At 35.6% G+C, this 14,491-nt stretch overlaps 1 protein-coding gene across 1 annotated transcript in view; it reads left to right on the top strand.

Moving 5' to 3' along the window:
* Positions 1-44: 44 nt before the first annotated feature.
* Positions 45-14,491, top strand: part of LOC104071187 (ETS translocation variant 1-like) — a 39,907-nt gene continuing 25,460 nt past the window's right edge. The window contains exons 1-4 of the mRNA XM_009587214.1: positions 45-178; positions 968-1,055; positions 2,821-2,868; positions 12,763-12,816. Coding sequence (XP_009585509.1) covers positions 134-178; positions 968-1,055; positions 2,821-2,868; positions 12,763-12,816 — 235 coding nt within the window. The 5' untranslated portion in view covers positions 45-133. The remainder of the gene's footprint in view (positions 179-967; positions 1,056-2,820; positions 2,869-12,762; positions 12,817-14,491) is intronic.

The following is a 14,491-nucleotide window of genomic DNA, read 5'->3' as shown; positions in this document are numbered from 1 at the left end:
TTTTTTTTTTTTAAATCTAAAAGCCATCTTGTATTCCCCTCTAGGCTGATTGGAGTCCAGATCCCGAGGAAATCTCCAGATCAAATGCCCAGTAAATAAAACACTGAGCTAAGACTTGTGGAAGAGCTGCAGAATGGATGGATTTTATGACCAGCAAGTGCCTTACATGGTCACCAATGTGAGTGATCAGTTCAGAGTTGGTGTTTATAAACTTGACTCCGACTTATTTCTGTGGGGGAGTTTTGCAGCCAGAGTATCTGCTTTGTTACCGCTGTAGGGGCGACTCTTCATCTGGGAGCTTTGCCTGGAAGATGAGCCTATCTTCTTAGTTATTTCAATAAAGCATCATGTTCTTTTAAAGACAGTTTTGGGATGATTAAAAAATCATGTACATGATTAGCGGATGAGAGAGGCAAGAGCAGCAACAGCTGCATTCAAAGTTTCTGGCTGTGTTTGCCTGCAACGCTCAGAAGAATGAAGTTGAGGCAAACGTTAACATTTTTTTCTTTTTTTTTTTTTTTTTTTGCTTTCAGGACTTCGCAAACAATGTTATAAGAAGCACGGGGAAACAAAGCAGTCTATTATAATCTCATATCTGGGTTCTCCTGCGTAGCTTATGCAGAGGGGATTTATGTGCTATTGTGTAGGTTTGTGTACTTTAGATGCTAAAAATACATGGTTGGTATTGTGTTGCTGCTTGAACACATTATACGTGTATCTGTACAAATAGATGTCTACATAGATAGATAGAAATGTGTTGCATTTAGACACAGGAATCTTTTGGAGGATGTTAGGTGCTCAGCAATATCTTTTGCTAGAAATTGGAGGCTGCAAGACGATCATTTCCCTGTTTGAAAATGCAAAGAAGTCATGCCGGCTTTGAGTATTCTTGATTAAATGAAAAAAAAAAAAAACAAAAAAACAACACCCTCAGATTTCTAAAGTAACTGATCTTTCCTGTTTATAGAATCCGCGTGGGAGAAACTGTAATGAGAGACCGACAAATGTCAGGAAAAGAAAATTCATTAACAGAGACCTGGCTCATGATTCAGAAGGTGAGGGCCCCCCCCCCCCCCCCTCCCCCCATTACTTACTAATGCAGAGAAGCTTTTTGAGAGCTGTTTATTTATTTATTTTGGAGATAAATATATCTAGATCAATCTGAATAAACAAGACAAGAAAATTGCATTTACTACTGCAAAACAAACGGGGAAAAGCAATAAACTGATGAAGTTGATATTCTTTTCTTGACTTACCCTGTTGCATTTTAGGTACTGCTACACATGTACATGGATGTCATGCACTGAGGCCAAGCCTTTGCAGCATCTGACATGGCACCTGGCTTTTTCACCTTCAGGCCTCTTGAGATTCAAGGCTTTCCTCATTCCTCCAGTCTTTTAACATCCTTTTCACTGGTGCGTGTTCACTGGTGGTAGCAGGAGCGAGAATGCCAGCGTGGAGGCTGGTGGTTTTCACTCTAGCTTTACTGTAGAGCTAGTAGTCAGGCTCCTGGTGTCTGGTAGCCTGTTTCTATTGCTGTGTGACACTGGTAGAGTTAAAAATCCTGGGAAATTCGGTTAAGGAAGTCTAAAGTGGATGAAGTTTTGGAGGGCCAAAGATTTGTAACTTAGTCCCATCAGTAACTACTCACATGATTGTAGCTTGAGAACTGTAGTCTAGCAGTAGCTGTTAACACTTCTTTAGGTTACAAGGTCAGTATAGATGCTACACCTACACCCCTGTAAGTACGTAAGACATATAGGAAGGTATATAGGGGCCTACAACTTACCCTACATAAATCTTACCAGGGTGAGGACTTCGATACACTTTTCAAAATCCCTACTTACTTGTTCAGAAAAGTTTATTCTAGGGTAGATTGAAAAGAAAACTTCCTGATTTTCAGTTAAATGATTTCCCAACATGAACATGAGGTATCAGTCCGCAGGATAAATGAATAGCCTCTGTCATTTAAGCGTGTGTAAATAGTAATCTGTCAGCATTCATAAAAGAGGAAGTCTCTCTCAAAATACAGTAAATTAAAAATAAACCATTTGTCAGTTCAAATATTCTACTTAGTCTTAGTAAACAGAATTTTCATAACTGAGTTTCTGAGCTTTGCAAGTAAGCCGAATGCTGCTCTGGTTTACACCCATTATAAGCAATTGATTTCAGTGAATTGCAAAAAAAGATAAGCTGCTGCAAAACTCAGTCCATGTAGAAAGTGGTTTCACTTTAAAGTACAGTGAGTACAGCATAGAGGAAATAGTGATGATTCTCTTGTCATACAAAGTAAAAGATAAGGGGAAGTACAAAAGGTTTCCCATTTCTGTTTGCTATTGCAGCATCTCAGATCTTTGCTTCAAAATTTTTTTGTCATAGTTACGACCCTACTAATAAAAATATTCAGTCATTGCTCAGGCAGAACACCCACCGAAGTCCGAGAGAGCTTTATCTGGGGTAGATATTGCAGGAGGAGGCCCGAATTGTGTAAGGAGAAATAGTTCACCTGTAAGAAAGATTATAATTTTTAACTTTGCTATGTATTGCTGAATGAGCCTTTTATACTGTAGAGCATGGTTAAGATTCTGGTTATTATTTCAAGAGTTTATAAAATAATACAGTACTTACTTTTTTTTTATTAATAGGGGTAGAAAAATCATTAGCTGCAACCCGAAAATACCTACTTTGTCTGTACGTTTGACTGCCAAAATAGAATTCACGTGCATTGTTCTTCAGGAAAAATATATTTTCGAACATATTTTAATCTTCTGAAGAGATTAAAGGTGTAAGTCTTTTATCCATGTCTTCATCTTTTTGCAGAACTCTTTCAAGATCTGAGCCAATTACAAGAGACGTGGCTTGCAGAAGGTAAGGGAAAAAACTGCTTGTAAAAAGAGGAAAAACAACTCTGGAGGGAAAAAAAAAAAAAAGTCCTGAACTTGCTGTCTTAATGTTCAGCCCAATTAATTGAGCTCTAAAAGAGCCACCTCATGTGTCATGCATACATTAGAGCCTCTGATGAGTTTGTCTTTGGGGACTCTGGGGCTGCTCTACCCAGTGTCATCACAAATTACCAGGAGAAATTGCTTCCAGCTCACAATCACATCTGCTTTTGGCAAGAACTAATGCACCAAGACTTCAAGTTCTAAGCCTCTGTTCAGATTTTAATTGCAATTGATCAGGTTTATATTATTGTACCTCGAGAGACTACATACAGCCAGAACTGGGCTTGCTGTTTCCTTTAGAGCAGCACATATAATTATTTGGTGTTCTGGTGGAGTACTTTTCTGATGGCAGAAATTAGTTTCTCTGGGTTCATCGGGACGGGATGCTTCAAGATTTAAGTGCAAGTGTCTTCTTTCCACCTTGTTCACAACACAGAACATTAGGTGTGTATGGAATACTTAAAAAGTACTATTTCTTTTTTTTTTTTTTTTTTTTTTCCAGAAACCTTTAAATATTTTGCATGTTATTTTTGTCTTCATATTTGTAGTTGTAAGATTGTGTACTGGGTGATCAGAAAACTGGCATCGGTCTGTTTTACACCTGCTTGGGCTTCTAAGTATTTCAAATAATCTTGCAGAGCACATTCTACTGAAGAGAGAAGGTTTAAGAACAATAATGTAGAAATCGGAATTTAGAGTAGCTGTTGAGAGATTCATTTAACAATGACAAGAAATCAACTGCTGCATTAAGAGAAATTTAACAAAATGCAAGGTAGCTTTCTGCTTGTTGAAGTGTATTTGTTCTCTTCAGCAATATTTTCTGATTTTTTTTCTTTGATATTTACAATACTGTTTATTTCAAGAATAAAGATTTTTATGCATTGTCAGTTCTTAATATTTCTGGTTGAAATTTTTATGTAAACTTCTGCATCAGAAATAAACATGATTTTGATGCAAGTTAACATAATCTCTCCAAATTTATCCTGATTTAAATGAATGTGAGTATTCACATATGTTTAATTTTTATCATACTGGACTATGCACAGTTGTTCATAGAATAGATGTTGTGCTTTTTTGGGAAAGGAGGAATGTTGGGGTGAACTGCTTGCTGCTGGTTTTCATAGAAAGAGGGAAATACTGCTGATGACTGCTTGCCTACATACTGATTTTAACAGCTTTATATATAGTTAGTCAAGTTCTTAACCTATAAGTAAGTTGTGGGGTATTGTTTATTTTGCTGACATTTTTATTCTCCTGGCATTATTTTTAGCATGTGGTTATTCTGTATATAATCAAAAAGTCCTCTTTAAATTAATGGATCAGAGAATATATTTTTATGAATTAATATGGTTCTTTCCTAATCATTGAAAACAGGATGTCCTGTACTAAGATCATTTTTTGTAGTATAATGATCAGATACAACTGTAACTGTCTCCCTGTGGTAATACTCCTAAGAATCTCCTTATTTTGTATCGTCTCATTCATTCTAACAAGCCAGAAGTATGTTAAAATACTACTCAAAAGATACTATTTTTTGATGGAGAGGAGAACTTTTAGTTTGATTTTTCACTGGCATGGATGTTTTTGTTTCTGAAAATGATTAAATTTCTTTGATTATAAGTCAGAAAAATACAGGCAGATTCATAATGCATGTGCAGATAATGTAAATTTGAAAAATAATATGGAATGTAAAACTGATGTAATAATTTCTGTAGGTACATAAATTACTGTAATGGCAATTTTTATTCTGGAGGCACTGCTTATTTTAGACTAGAATGAATTGTTTGAAAGCCTTTTTTTCTCTTTAGCTAAGTCTATTTCACTTAATAAATTTAGATAGGTTTTGAGAGAGAAAGGTGTCTAGTCCTGTGTCAGCTAGGTGGAGGAACCTTTGTAAAAGCAGATAGCATCATCTGGTAAGTATTTAAAAATGAAAAAAAAAAAGTTGCCTTTTCATATAGCAGAGGATAATAAAGCTAAAGAATGTTATAATTATATTTTTCCACAGCGTATTACAAATAAATATTACAGATTTTTCAGTGTTCTAGAAATATTTTAAGAAATCTATGTGTTTCAGGCCATGCCATGGTTTTAGCTGTTCCATAAAATGCAAACTTTGCACAGCTTTTCTAAAGGCTAAACTAAAACTGAAATAAAAAGTCAAGATGAGAAAATCAAATATTGAGCTGTTAACTTGATCCCAAATTTTTATTAAAAAAACCCACCCAAAACAACTTTTGGTAGTCTTTATAATATACTAGTGTTTGAGGATATTGTAGCTCAGCTCTAATGTCTACATGATTGAGCTTAGCCAGGAAACAGATTTTTAAATCAGACTTGTTTACCCATTGCTAGATGTGTCCATTTATGTTCTTCTGGACCTTCATAGGCTAGAAGTCTGCCAATTTGGCAGCATCAGTAATGTTTACATATTTCTTTTCATAATGCTCTGGAGCCAGGGAAATGACCATGAAATTTTAAAACATCTTGACCCTTTTTAAGAAAAGCAGTGGCAGCTGACCAGGTTTCTCCCATGAGTTCAGATCCCCACTGGGGAGTAACCAGGTCAAAAATCTACTTACTAGTTAGGAGAAGAAAGTGAGTTGCATTTTATGACACACAAAAATGCTGTGGATTTTTTTGTTTTGCTTTTCCTGAAGCTATACTTACTACATCACGTATTTTAGCCTGGAGATTTTTACAGTTAGTGTCACTTGTGACAAGTTGGTGGTAAACAAGTAAACACAAAATAAATGTATTCTTTTCCCATTGAAAATGGTGGGAGGTTCACATGTGTTAAAGAATTAATCCAAAATGTAAACAATTCAGTAACCTCTTTAATATTTTATTACTCCATAATTAACACGCTGAATACTGCTTACAGAAAACTTACAAATGTATTCCACTAGCTGCATACTAGATTTTTATGGGAATGAGTTTTGCTTCTTACTCTGTGTAGTATTAAATATGTAGGAAAGGATCTAAATTATTTTGATGTAAAACTTACCCTGAATAAAGTTACCTCATGTCAATTGTTATGCAGGACAGAAGATAGATTATAACTCTTTCCTGATGCCAGAAATTTAAAGTGGGAAGCCTTTAAAACTTGTTTCAACCTTCAAACTTGAAAGGAAGTAGTTAAAATTGCCTATTGCTAACCAAGGCAAATATTATTCAGATATTATGTTTTGTTTTATATTTAAATAACTTGATGGCAACATTTTGTCATGATAATATTATAAAATGACTTTATTGATTCTGTATATTTGGAATCAGATTGGTTTTGGCAGATAGCAATTGTTCGGTGACTTGAAAAAAATGGTTCAAATATTAATCTAATGATATCTCATCATGGTAGCTGTCACTTCTTAGTCTGGAATAAAAAGAAGAGAGAACAAATTCTTAGTGAGTGAAAGTCTCCTTTCCATTGTGAAAGCATTTGGTTTGGGGGGAATAACAGATTAACAAAACCCCAGATTTTTATTTAAAATTACTCTTTCAGATACTAGTTTCTCCTAGAGCTTGTTAAAGATACGTAAAAGGCATACCAAGCAAAGACAAATAATGAATTTATGCACTAGATCTGCTTCTTAGAGCAATAGATAATATGCTTCTCAGATGGTAAAACTGAAAAATAAAATATAACGTACTTTGGGTCACTTGAAAAAATACAAAAAGATTAAGTGAACAGTAAGTGGTCTGAAATAATAGCTACAGGTAACGGGTTCATGCCTCTACTGCAGCTTAGCTAAATTGAATGGATGGCTACTACAAGCTACCAGTATTTAAAAGCCAGTTCTTGGTATCTGAAAGTAAATTATTTCTCTCAAATAGTTAATACCCAAATTTGGAATGAACTTTAGGAAATAAGTTTCTGCCCTGGGTTCTCCTGTTATGAAGGATGTACCAGCATCGCGATGATGTCTAAGCTAGTGTTGACTTCTAGTTTATTTCTTAAATGAGGAGGTATGAAAATGAGTAGTTTCTAGTTCTCAAAGGATTATTTTTAATTAAAGGAAGTAGTAGATCTTCAAATATTAGTCTAGTTAAAGTGACTTCATTTAAATCAGTGAAGATGTGTAGCAGCTTACTCTGGCTAACTACCTTTCTTGGGCTAAAAAGTTGTAAAATTTACCCAGTGTAAGGCAAATGCTATGTAGCCACATTCAAGAACTATCCACATTTTTATAGGAGCAAAAATAGTCAAGAAATGATAATTTAATACCTCCATGGCTGAAATCTGTCTGATGAGGGCAGACATCTAAAAAGCAGTGAAAAGATTTTCATTTTGGAATTTGTCATACAAAGAATAGCTTCTTTTCTTTTTTTTGGTTCTAGTGATCTGACAGATTTGGCTTTCAAATACTCATAACTCTTGATCTTAAATATCTGTGCACAAAAAAACAGAAAAGTTAGACCTAGGCAAAATGGGGGGGAGGGGGAGGGTGCTCTTTTAAAAAGAAGTCCAAAGGAAGTAAAACCACCAGAAATCTACAAGTCTGAAAGTTTGTGTAGTAATAAACTTTTTAACGCTTTTCTTGTTTGCTGGAAAAGTAGATGCCTTTTACTCAAAATAATAATTTTTGAAGGCGTAGTGGGGTTTGTAAACCATGAGGGATATAGCGAAATGTTAAATGTGAATGTTCCTTTTAAGCTACCTTTTTTTTCATTTTTAGTACAGCAGCAAATGAAGAGCAGATTCTGCAAACCCATCTTCATATTCCTAAGGATTATTCACATAAGGAAGAATTTTAAGATCTGGAGCTAGTTTTGAACTGCATTTAAGTTTATTAGTCAGAGCATCTCACTTTATGTAAAAAGGGTTTTGGGTTGCTTTGACAGCAAATCCGGTGCTTATGGGAAATACTATTTTTTTACCATCTTGAAATTTGTCACTGTTTTACTTTCTGAATGCTCCTTTGTTAGAAACAGTTGTTCCCGTGGAAAAAAAAAAAAAAACAACACAAAACAACAAAAACACACCCCGCCCAGCTCTTTCAGGAATACTTAAAATTTATACAATCTTTCAGATATTTAGAAGTAACAGTGAATCAAAGAAATCTCAATTGACTCCTTACTGTTGAGGCCTGAAGTCTTATTTTAAATGAAGCCAGAATACTACTGTTCATATATAATTCCCTGTCAATTTCTTTTGCCACTCTGAATAAATCATTGATATTTTAAAACGAATTGCTCTTAGCTCTAAAAGTGAAGCTTGAGGTCAGAGAGCACAGTACCGCAGGAAGTGTTCTGCTACCCAAAATAAAGTTTTAAGTGAAGCGAGGAGGTTTGCAGCTTCTTGTTTTTCTGGAAGGTTTCCGTTTTTTAGCAGGAACACCTTTCCCTGGAGTGCAGCTGAGCTTCTGGAAGCAGTTTGTGATTGGGAGAAGGAAGAGTTAAATTTAAGCCCTTTATAGTTCGCTTAACTTTTCATTTATTAAATACGTTCCTCAGCAGGTCTGTGCTGCATCTTGAGACAAAGCAGTGAAATCAGTGTGTTTATGCCTAAAGTTCAAGTTTACTTTGCTGTAGCTTTCTGGAAGGGTGTGACATGAAAAGCTTGTGGTTGGGGCCACATGGTTCATGCTGGACTGTGTTTTTGTGAATGGAGGCAGAACTCCAGTTCTGACTGCTTGTCTTGAGGAATTGCTTCGGAGATCAGCTGTCTCATTCACTGGCAGAAAGAATGACTCATACATCTTCTGCCTTGTTTGGCTCCAGGTCATTGTTACAGTGGATAGAGCTGGTTTTAATTAAATATTAACTCCTTTTGTCCTGGATGCTTGTTAATGGGGACTTTTTATTTTTGTTTACTTGCAATGAAAGTAAGCTAACAGGCCCTAGTTTTCAGCTTTTTTTTTTTTTTTCAAATTGCTTTCCCTTTGCAAAATGAGCTGTCAGTTCAGCTTTTCAAAGGCTTTTTAAAGCTCTAAAAACTACAAACAAGTATTAAGTATTTTTGTGCTGTAGATGCTTGCTTTTGGCAAACTGATTTTAACTCAGTAAGTAGTGAAACTGTAAAATCTAAACTGATAACATCGTCAAGATCATCATTAACATTTCTGTATGCTTCCCAAATCCTCTTGAGACATAGCTATAATCAGAATAAAAAGAAAACTTTTGGTAATAATCTAGACTGAGCTGGATATCTTATGCTGCAGATGTTGTCTACTTCAGGAGTCGGAGACTTGATGGCTCTGAATGTGGAATGAACTAATGTAGCTGCTTCTGCTATTAGCAGTAAAAGCCACGTGCTTAATATCCTTCAAAACCTTTTATTAGTCTTTTGGAATATACTTGCCTTCTCAAACCCCCATAATTAAGTAGCTCAGGGAAGTATTCTCATTCAGTTAGATGATCATTTCAGATATCTTTTTCAGTTTTCCTCTGAATGGCAAAGTAAAAAAAAAAAAGTTTTGGTGATTTATGCATTGTGTCTTGTGTTGAGTATGTTAACAGAAGACCAATGAAGATTTTATGGCAGCCTTGCTGAATTGCAGTATTTGTGAATAAAGGAAAAGAGGAAATGAATGGCATATGTATATATATGTGCAGAGAGTTGCAACACTGCAAGTTACATTTTCCTTTCTGACATTCAGGCTGAAGTGTCTTTACCTGTCTGTTTAATTTGCTACAAAGTCTGCCTGTAATTATCCAAACTCAAGGTACAAAAGCCCTCTTCCCTTTGAGTAATGGGATGATGTATCCCAACGATTTTCCTTCTCACAGCAAGATGCTGGTGGAAGAAGTCTGTATTGGGCTGATGGTAGTTGCTTGCATTTCTGCAGTATGATCATGTGCGAGTTTCAGTTCTGCTAGTTTAAAAATAATATCAGATTAAACAAAGGAGTAATTTAAGTTCTCATTTCCAACAGTTAGTGGATCCTTTTAATTTCTTTGTATAGGCTTGTGGTCTTGTTTCTAAGGTACTGGTGCTACTAAAATTAGCTTCCAGTAGGAAATGTATGTTCCTGGGTTGAATATTTTGGATGTTATTTGTTTTGTTTATATTTGGCAGGGTTTTAAACACTTCTTAACTTGCTGTATTCCTTTTCCTATAGAGGCTTTTAAGGCTATGTCAATATTGTATTGAAAATAGATTTTGACAGCGTAGTCTCCACCTATTTCTAGAGTACTGATAAGGTGATGCGCCTTGATCTCTGTTAAATACGCCTTCATAAATTTTGGGGATCCATGAATGAAGATATTTTTCTTGTTTTTCTGTTTTTCTCCATACCAAATCAGGGGTAATGACAGTATCTCTAAAGCAATATACTGGTTTTCTGTGACAGTTCAACCAGATATATTTTATTTTTTCTTACTCTTCTGGCTGGAAAAAGAAGGGCCTCATTTACTGATATATACATATATCTCTACAACAGATTTGTTCTGGAGTAAGTCAACTTAAACTGATAAAACCAGAATAAAGCAGCGGTAGAGCAGTCCGGTGCACAGAGTACGCTCTAGAAAGTTATGTAAGATTGCTGTCCCAGTTCTGAGATCACTAAATGTAGCCTCCCGATTTCAACAGGAGGGTTTTTGTTTTCTTTTAGCCTTTTTCGGATATCCCTGGATTCACAAATTAACATATATGTATATATATGTATATATAAAAAATGCATGTGTGTGTATAAAAAATTAGAGTCATACTAGCCTCCTTGCTGCATTTGAAAATGATAGCTGGCTTAAGAAAAATGTGTGGGATGTGTCTTCTGTAAACAAGAAATTACTTGATAAAATTACTTTAACTCTGAATGTACTCACAAACTCTTCCAAAACAATTGGAAATGTAAGAAATCCTTAGGAACTGATTTTTAAGTAGGATACCTTGATTTCATAATTGGATTCTTCTGTGACAGTCAAATATTTGGCATTTTTGTAAGAAAAATGCCTAACATTCGCGTGCAGTGAATTGCATGAAATGTCAGAAATTGCAGAGTGTTAGTATTTGGGCTCATATTGTCCCTGAGTTAATTTCTGGTAAAAGTCCTGTGGTTTCTCTGGAGGAAAGAAATTTAATGCATCAAAAATACTGGGACTATTTGGTTTGGTAAAATACGTGTTTTATACAGCTTCAAACTTTGAGGAGCTAACGTGTCCTCAGAGGTACTGGTTTCTTCTAAAAGGATAGGTTATTAAAAAAAACGAACAACAAAGCAACAATAGCTATGCTTTTTTTCAGAGTAATGCTAATTACACTTCGTTTATTTATCTTATTCACACTTCTTTTCAAATCTGTGTTTGCAGATTTCCCAAGGTCATTTGTTCTTAAGGGGTATTTGCTGCAATTAGGACAGTAGGGCTTTAAACATTTATTTTAAAACTGAGAGCAAATAATTTTTTTGATATAATAAGCCTGATTCTGAACCCTTTACCCAGGAAAAAAACTCTCAGTTAAGTCGTTATAAATATTTCCTGAGTAAGGAGTGGAGCTCTGGTCCGTGAAGAGTACTGTAGTGCACATTCAAAATAATTGTGAGTAACTATAATTAAACGTGTATTTTTAATTCAAACAAATTCTGTTAAAACTAGTAGCAATTGCACATATATAAAGGGTGATGTACGCTTCATAAACTTAGAAAGTGTTCTGAATGGCATTAAAGTTATATTTTATCATTTAACGTATTTAATGGTGTGATAGTCACTGTTTTGATAAATGATTATATAATCAGTATTTACCTCTCAAATTTTGTTGGGTAACCAGATCATGGCATATGTTAACTTTTAATTAAGATCATATGAATTATTTTCTTGTGTTTAGACAAGAAGTGTGTAAATTGAAATATTTTCAAACAGATAATTTTAGGCAGCTTTGCTGTGATGATTCTAGCTAGTGTATGTTGAGGACAAGACGACAAAGTTCAGAGATGGTAAGCTGGATCTCTCTCGGGATGTACCCGAAACCAGTCGTTCTCCGAGGATGCCGCTTCTCAGTGTAATGTTCTGCAGTTACTCAAATGTATTCACCTGTAATATACCACCTATACGTTCAGTGGTATTTCAGCTTAAATGGCTTAAATGAGTTTACAACACAGTATGAGAGATTGGCTAGTGTCTTAGATATACAATGAAAAGGAACTGTGGTACCACAGACACAAAATTATGTATCAGCAGACCATGAAACAATTGTGTTTTATAGCTCAGGTTTGTGACGAAAGTTTCTTAAAAGCGAAGATGATCTTACACCAGGTGAATGGATGTTAATAATGATTCTTGCTTTAAGTAAATCTTTTTTTTTGATGTCTGAAATTTTGTCATTGAACCAGGAATTCTGTGGTCTGGTAAAAGAGTTCTTTTTAACTATTTAAAACAATAACAAAAAACCCCTACTGTGTTGGCTGACTGCCATGAAAAATTGGAATCGCTTTTAAGTAAGCCGAAGGTGTGGTAGTTTGGAGTTAAAGATGCATAAGTGTTAAACACTAGGATTTGGTTTTATGCAGACTTTCCATGCAGATATTTTGAAAATGAGCACTGATGGGTTTTACCAGTGGCATGGTAGGTCCAGACCCTTGTGCAGGGCCAGTGCCAGTGTCAGCCTTCACGTCCTTCCATCCCCACCGCTCTGTGCCGGGGCTGCTCTGGACTCGCACTGCACCGCACAGCTTCACCCCAGGGTTTATCTGATATTAAAATGATGCGCTTGCCTGATTTTCATACCCAACAATGAGAAAAAAAATCCGAGTTTTAATCTTGGCTGTGCTTCAAATTAAGCACAAGAGTCTTTATTTATGCTTTAATGGCTTCTTTTAATTCTTTCCTTGTTTTTGTTTTTTTTTTGTTTGTTTGTTTTTTGTTTTTGTTTTCCTTTCTTCAGCTCAGGTACCTGACAATGACGAGCAGTTTGTGCCAGACTATCAGGCTGAAAGTTGTAAGTATAGTATGAATCATCACTTTCTTAAAAGTATGTATTTGTACATTTATATTTGGGTCTTCGTATTCGTTATTTATTGTGTCATCTGCGGTCATGTGGTAGCTCCTTTCGCCGGTCGGTGACATCAGCGCGATGAATAGATAAAGCAAGTGGCGTTTTGACGTGCGGCCAAAAGAAGTTGTTTGGGCTGAAGGTATAACCTTTAACAGGGGGCCCTCTCCTGTAATTCCCACCCGCTAGGCCCAGGGAAGCAAGGAAAAAAAACTCACGTTGTGGAGGTGCAGGGAGTTTCTCTTGTCTGTAGAGCGAGGAGAAGAGCGTGTTGAGCCGGTACAGATCAGATACTGTGGGACATAGGAGGCAGTTCTGCTGAGCAGAAATCGGGCTGCTCAGTATGTTTTGTGTATAGATAAATAAATAAAATTGTCCGCATAATCAATCAAATACAGCCACTGCTGAAGCATTTTTAAGTCGTCTTAGCATGTGGCGTTTTGTTGCTCAAACAAAATTTCCCTTTGAATTAACGGGAGGAAGCAGGGGTTATGTTAAGCTGGATGCTTTGCATTATTTGCTACTTTACTTAACATGTGGCCAAACGTGTTTTTTTTTTTTTTTTTTTTTGCCTGTACCCCTCAAATCTTGCCTTTAACTGCAAAAGTGCTACTATTCTGTTAAACACTGGCTCCCCTTTGCTGTACCTGCTGTTCTGTGGTTTTGGCTGGTTGCAGGGGCGTAGTAAAGAAATGGCACGAGAAGCATCATCTGACAAAGTCAGAGATTACTTGGACCTTCTTTGTGCATCTTTCTTTCTCATGGCAAGGCTTCCCTCCATCATCAGAAGTCTCTTCTAAATGGTGTCTGCTGATTGCAGCAGAGCGCATGGTAGCTTTTCCGTTTTGCTAAATAACTTAAATAATTTAAGCTATCAGAGTGAATTACTGCAGTTCACTAAACCAGATAGCTGTTAAATACAGCATTAATGTACTGAAATGTTAGGATTAAAATTAGAGAGATTAGAAAGAATTGCATTAAAATAGTCTTTAACCCAAAAAACAAATTCAGACTTGTTGAGTTTTCTCATAAATCTTTTAGAGGATTTTTTCCAGTTATTTAGAAACTATTTTAAGAAGAATTTATTAGGAGTATTCCTAACAACATTTTGTGGGGAAAAAAAGAAAAAAAAAACACCAACATTTTTTTCGTCCCCTGGACTCTGATAGTATATCTGCACAGCAACAATTTATTTTTGTTTTTCTCTAGAAGTTCCTGCACCTATACCAACCAACAATCTGGTCACTTTTAAACTTTTAAAGTTGCCCTTTGTAACAGGTGTGGTTTTTTCCTCTGGCTTCAAAGAAGTTTTGTTTTGGTTTGGTTTGGTTTTTTTAAATTAAATTATAATATGAAAGCCAAAACTATTCTATAAGTTGAAAATCAGATATGTTATCCTACATATGGAGCTGTGTCCAAATATAGTCACGTATGCATACGTCCTTTGTGTAAGAGTACAAAGTTCAGTTAGGGCTTCTATTAACCCACAATTATCGTTACACAACAAGTCAATGATTCTTGGAAAATAATTTGTGAACTGTGAATGAAAAGCTTCATTGAAGCTGGTCACTGCTTTTGGTGATAAAGAAATTTTCCTAATATGGCTATTTTATTAACGCTG

The sequence above is a fragment of the Fulmarus glacialis genome, unplaced genomic scaffold (assembly GCF_000690835.1).
Source record: "Fulmarus glacialis isolate BGI_N327 unplaced genomic scaffold, ASM69083v1 scaffold37281, whole genome shotgun sequence".
In the NCBI taxonomy this organism is placed as follows: Eukaryota; Metazoa; Chordata; class Aves; order Procellariiformes; family Procellariidae; genus Fulmarus; species Fulmarus glacialis.
The sequence above is the reverse complement of the archived record's forward strand: the minus strand, read 5'-3'. Positions and strand labels throughout refer to the sequence as shown.